Below are 5,657 nucleotides of genomic sequence, written 5' to 3' on the forward strand. Positions count from 1 at the left end.
CCCCCCCCCCCTTCCGCCTGGAGACCGAGCGAGGCCGCGCCGTCGAGATTGGACACGATCAGCCGCGCGTGCACCGGCTTGAGGCCGACGCCAACCAGCTCGTTGAGAGTGGCGCGGCTCAGCGCGTCGACCGACGAGTAGCCTGCGCCGTCGAGGGATCCCTGGCACGCCTCGAGCCCGACGGAGCGGAGGAAGGCCGCGACCTCGCCCCCGGCCGGGTCGGAGCTCACCTGCCGAGGCACACCGCCGAGGCTTGCCGACCGAGGTGGGGAGTGTGCACAAGGCGCAAGTGCGAGGTGGCCGCGTCGTTGGGGTGCGTGTTGCTGCGGTGCGGGAGACGTGTGTGTTGGGCAGGGGCGGCGCTGCGAGAGCGCGGGCGGCCGCGGACGGAGGCGATGCGGACGGAGGCTCACCGAGAGGGGCGCCGTCGACAGCCCCGCGTTGGAGAGCTCGCTGAGCATCAGCTTGGCGTGGCCGGGCCGGACGCCAGAGTCGACCAGCTAAGGCGCGGCGGCGAGAGGGGTCGGTGAACGGAGAGGCGGTGCCGTCGGCCGCACGTGCGGGCCAAGGGCCCGTGCAGTGGCCAGAAACGTGCGACACGTGCGTAGCGCGTGGGACAGGAACTGGCTGTGTGTGGGACGGCGCCTCCTCGTACGTCGCGCCGCGCAGCGCCTCCATTGAGGTGTAGAAGCCGTTGTGCACCACGGCCTGCACGCACTGCTCGAGCCCGAGCTTGGTGAGAAATGCCGTCACCTCTCCCACGCCATCCATTGCTCTGTTGCTCGACAGCAACAAGCGCCGGCGCTGAAAGATGGGCTGACAAAAGAATTTTGTGCCGCGTGTCGCTCCGCGAGGGCGCGCGCCAACCATGATTCGAACCGGGGCCAAAAGGCGCCTGGAGCGAACCGCGGTCCGGTCGCGCCACCGCGGCTGCGGGGTTGATAGCGCAGGCCGGCTGCGGCTCCTCATGTACCTCCGCTTTTGGGTGGGCGCAGGCCGCACCTCTAGTGAGGCCCGCATAGTATGTGGGAGAGCTCATGCCGCCGCCCCTTGTGCGCGCGACGTATAGCTAGGTGAGCGGGGGCAAGTACAACATCGTACTCTGCAGTGGATGAAGCTCTCTAAGAAGGCCATACTGATAGCCGCGAGAGAGAGCAGAGTACGCGGTTCTTTCACAATCACATATGCCCGGGGCGCGCGGGGCGGGGGGCCGGGGCCTCCGGGATTCGGCACCTCGAGCTTCGTCATGCAGAGAGTGGTTCTGCAGCTCGGAATTGCAGTTGGCGACGGTATATCATTTCCCACTATGCCACGTCGCCCATCCCGGGATAGCGGCGCGGTGCTCAGGCGCGGCTAGAGTAAAGGCTAAAGCCGTAAGGGCTAAGGCCGTACCACCTTCGTAAGGCGTTCTCGCACGTTCGACTAGTGGTGCGCCCGATCCCCCCACAATTTGCGCATGCGGTCCAATCACAACAAGCGAGAGGCTTAATGGTTAAACTGCCTCTGCGGCACGGCCTCTGCTGGTGCGCTGCACTCCAGCACCACATGCAAGATGCATCGGCCATCGCGAGCTCTGATGTGCTATGAGTCTGGACGGACTGGAGAGCGCGGAGTCCGAGATGTGGAGGAAGGTAGGAGAACCACACCACTGGAAAAAGATAAAGCACGCCGGGAAGCTTACTGTGCCGTATCAAAGTCTGTGCAAGTGTGAACAGCAGCTCCTGACCACGGCGCCGCAGGCGCCTGTTGATAGGTCCAGGTGATAGCCCTGTATAGGCAATGCATACGCCTAGTCGGGCCTCAGATCGCCCGACCGCGTCCCGGTGCTCTGTGGTCGGATTTGTGACGCCGCCGCACCGCGCCGCGGCCGGGGGCCCTCCGGAGGCCGAGGATGGCCGTGACGGACCGGGACGAGCTCTGGGAGGTTCAATGTCAGTGTATATATTGTAGAGACTAACCATGTGCACAATATCTTTCAGTCTAGCTAAGCCTGGGAAGGCAATGCTGGGGCCGTAAAGCAGCTTGATGGTGCTTCGCCGGCGTGCGTCCCGGAGCGGTGCCAGACGGGCGGTCCGTGGGAGGAAAATGGAGGACAACGCCGACGGCGCTCTGATTCGACTTTTTACTTCAAACAAAGACAGTCGCACGCGCCGCAGCGCGGCGCGTGCGACAGCGCGGCGCGTGCGACTGTCAGGAGCGGATCCGTCAGTTAGTCGTGTTCACGCCGCGATCGTGTCCTCCGCAACCTGCACAGACTTTAGGCCGCAACAGTACATCCTTTGAACGCCCCCAAAAGAGCGGCCGCACACTGCTCGGTACCCCCCTTGCACACCTAAGCCCATGGCCGACCCCCCCCCCAGCAGGAGCGCTCTGCTGCTGGGGGGGGCGGGACCCCCCCCCAGCAGCAGCAGCGCTCTGCTGCTGGGGGGGTCGGGACCCCCCCCCCAGCAGCAGCGCTCTGCTGCTGGGGGGGGGTGCTGGCATCTCTGTACAGACAGCAGCTGTAAGTAGCATGCGTTCGAGTTGCGAGAATTTATGGTCGGCATCAAAATTGGTCTCACCGGCGGGGCCTCCTACTGCCAACCGGGCTGTGCGGGGCAGTCCAGGGCGAGCCGCATGGCTTGCACCACGTCGCTGCCCGCCATTGCGTCGCGGCGGACCTGACAGTTTTGCCGGGCGACGGGCGCGCGCGCGCGTTTTCGAAAAAAGAAAAGGCAGCCCCTTGCTGACAGCTCAGTCGATCGATTTGCGACGAGCGAGCGATCCGAGGATCGAGCGGGTGGCCGATAGGCTAGGGAGATCAGCGCTGATCGATCAACGTCAGCGAGACGCCCGAGTGAGTGGCTCACTATACTCTACCCTAGAGTATGACCTTGAGCTATGCGTGTGGTAGTAACAAGATAGACTCAGATGGTCACAGGTCTTTAGTAAAACGCCAGCACTCGACAGCACGAAGGTGTATTGGGCTCGAAGGCGCGGTGAACACAACCGCCTCGAGCGTATACCGCTCAAACACGAGCCGAGGGGGCGGGAGGGGGGGTGGCGGGAGGCGGGAGCTGGGTCCAGTGCGCTCTGCTGCTGGGGGGTCGGGACCCCCCCCCCAGCAGCAGCGCTCTGCTGCTGGGGGGGTCAGACCCCCCCCCCTAGCAGCAGGGATGGGCTTAGAAGTGCAGGGGGGGTACCGAGCAGTGTGCGGCCGCTCAAAGCCAAACCGACAAGCCTCCAGCCCCCCCCCCCCCCCTTCCCCCCGCCGTGCACAACCTCGTTGGACGCGCTGATCGCTCCGCGCCCAATCTCGCGCCTCGGCTCTCGCCACAGACAGTGTCCCAATCACACACAGACGCCGTTGAGCACAGTGCCGGAGCAATGCTTGGCGGCCATCTTGGTCAAGTCGGGCGCAGCCACCGCGCCGACAAAGTCGACGGTGTCGAGGCCCTTGGCGCGATCCCAGGTGACGCCCCGCAGTTCGGCATCCTTGAAGGAGGCGCCTATAATTGTACACACAGCATCTTGATTTGTGTTACACGTTGTTAATCTTCTACCGCGGCAGCTCGAAGGTGGAGGACCCGTGAGGTCGGCCTCGAAGAAGCTGGCGCCCCTCAGGTCGCTGTGCTCGAATTTGACGCCCCGAATGTTGCCGCCGGAGAAGTCGACGCCTCTAAAGTTGCCGTTGGACGCGTCGGCGTTCTTTAGCGTCGCCTGCAGACGAGTTCTCGCCGAGCGGGCAGGCCGGTCAACTGGTGGCGGTGGTAGGAGGGCAAACCCAATGTCAGCAGCCCCGTGCGCACTACCCACAAGAGCACTCACAGGACTGAGAGAGGCCGACTCTAAGAGCGGAGAGAGTGCCATTTCCGCGCCGCGCTCAGGCGGCAAGGCGCGTCGCGCCTTGCTCATCACGCAGCCTTTGAAGTTCGCCTCGACGAGCAACGCGCCGGTCAGCGTCGCCTCGGTGAAGGCGCTGTCGCTAAAGTCGGCGCCCTTGCACTGCGCTCCCGTGAAGTCGGCGCGCGCGAAGCGGCCTCCAGACGCCTTTGCCCCCTCGAAGAAGGCGTTTGTGAAGACGGTGCCCTCGGCGAGAAGATAGCGCACCGTCGCGAAGGAGAAGACCGCGCGGCCAAGGTCGGCGCCCTATAGGAGGACACGTCTTTGACTCGCGAGCAGCGACGACGGAGCGAGAGACGATGAGAGCGCACCGTCATGTCGATGTTGTCCATCGTCTTGAGCTCGAAGTAGCAGGACGCGAAGCTGCCCTGGATCATGTTTTGCGATAGCGCGCACCCTCCAGCCGACGCAGACGGCGATGCCGCCGGCGATGCCGCCGGCGGCGCTACAATCTCGATGCGGCCCCTCCACACGCGACGCGTCTCCGCGGTGTCCTTGACGAAGCAAGATGCACCGCCGAGGGGAATTGCGCCAGTTGGCTGCGATAGCATCTTTCGGCAGCGATGCCCTCGGCTGTGGTCCGACTCCTGCACGCCAAAGCACGCAGGCTCCGCGGCGCACTCGAACTGGCACACAGTCGGGTCCATGTGCCAGCTGTCGACGTACGAGCCGGCGTTGCCGCCGTGAGCAATGCAGCCACCAGCCGCTGACAGCCAGGAAACGGAAAGCCGCCGCGCGGCTGGGCGGGCGACAGTAGGCGGCTCCGTGGGCACAGGCTGCGCCTGGGAACCGCCGCCGGCGATTCCCGAGAGGAGCAGGATTAGCGACGACAGGATCCGCATGCAACACTTGCTCTGTGTGTGGTGGTTTCACGGAGTGCCGTCCTCCCAACCCTCGGCTGCGTCTCGCAGCCTGGCTCAGGCGGATTCGGTGAGGTGCACGGCGCGCATTGTGGCGTCTGACACGCTCAAAAGAGACGGGTACGCGAAGCTCCGGGCACGACTGACTCGGGACCGGGCACCGTCTCGGTACACAAAATGCGGGCCGACCTTCACAGCTCACAGCTCAGACTCCACAGGAATGCGAAACGAGCGAAAATGCCTTAAATCCACATCTGTAGAATTGTCCCGCTCACCCCGTCGGTGTGGCGCACCGGGCCCTCGCGGGTTGGCCGCCTGTGTAGCCCGTCTCGCTGCGGCGCGCCGCCACATAGTGTGGCGCCGGATAGTGGAAGCATGCCGGAGGCCTTCGCCTGCCGCCCGGTGCGTCCGTCGGGATGCCGCTGATGGAGTCCCTGCCGCTGGCGGAGGTTCTGGTCTGCTGCCCACGCGGGACGGCAGCTCGTGGCAGGCACCTGCGCGAGCACTCTGGCCGTCGGTGGGGGCACAGGGCGCGCCGGCGCACGGCGCAATGGGCGCCGGGGAATACATTCTTGCCAGCGGCCGCGGGGCGGGCGCAGCAACGGCGACTCCTCGATCGAGAGGGGCAAGTGGCGGGAGCGCCACCTACGGCCACGAGGTCTCTCCGCCTCGGGGCCCATCCCTATCCCATCACGCCGACGGTATGCCCTCCACTTCTCCACCTGGCGGGGGGGTGAGGCACGCCGGGGCCGTCCCGGAGGAGCCTCTCCGCCACCTCCCTGCGGCTCTCCTCCTCTGCCGCCGCCCTCGCCATCTCCGCCGCCTCCCTCCTCATGTCCCCCTCCCGCTCCAGCCTCGCCGAGCTTTCCGCTCCTGCAGCAAGCCGGGGGGCTGTTGAGAGCGGGAGACCTTGCA

The 5,657-nt window shown here is 65.5% G+C and overlaps 2 protein-coding genes across 2 annotated transcripts in view; both read right to left on the reverse strand.

Annotated features, from left to right (window-relative positions):
* The window catches only part of EMIHUDRAFT_122361 (hypothetical protein), a gene marked incomplete at both ends in the record, with an annotated part of 3,968 nt that extends 3,197 nt beyond the window's left edge, over positions 1–771 (reverse strand). Inside the window, 3 exons of the mRNA XM_005789953.1 lie at positions 75–230; positions 414–500; positions 625–771. Coding sequence (XP_005790010.1) covers positions 75–230; positions 414–500; positions 625–771 — 390 coding nt within the window. The remainder of the gene's footprint in view (positions 1–74; positions 231–413; positions 501–624) is intronic.
* Positions 772–3,330: 2,559 nt separating this feature from the next.
* Positions 3,331–4,128, reverse strand: EMIHUDRAFT_77876 (hypothetical protein; the record flags this gene model as incomplete). Its single annotated transcript, XM_005789954.1, has 1 exon — positions 3,331–4,128. A coding segment is annotated over one exon (798 nt), but the record flags the coding sequence as incomplete, so codon positions are not given.
* Between the last annotated feature and the right edge of the window lie 1,529 nt (positions 4,129–5,657).

Source organism: Emiliania huxleyi (assembly GCF_000372725.1).
Source record: "Emiliania huxleyi CCMP1516 chromosome Unknown EMIHUscaffold_1235, whole genome shotgun sequence".
NCBI classification, from domain to species: domain Eukaryota; phylum Haptophyta; order Isochrysidales; family Noelaerhabdaceae; genus Emiliania; species Emiliania huxleyi.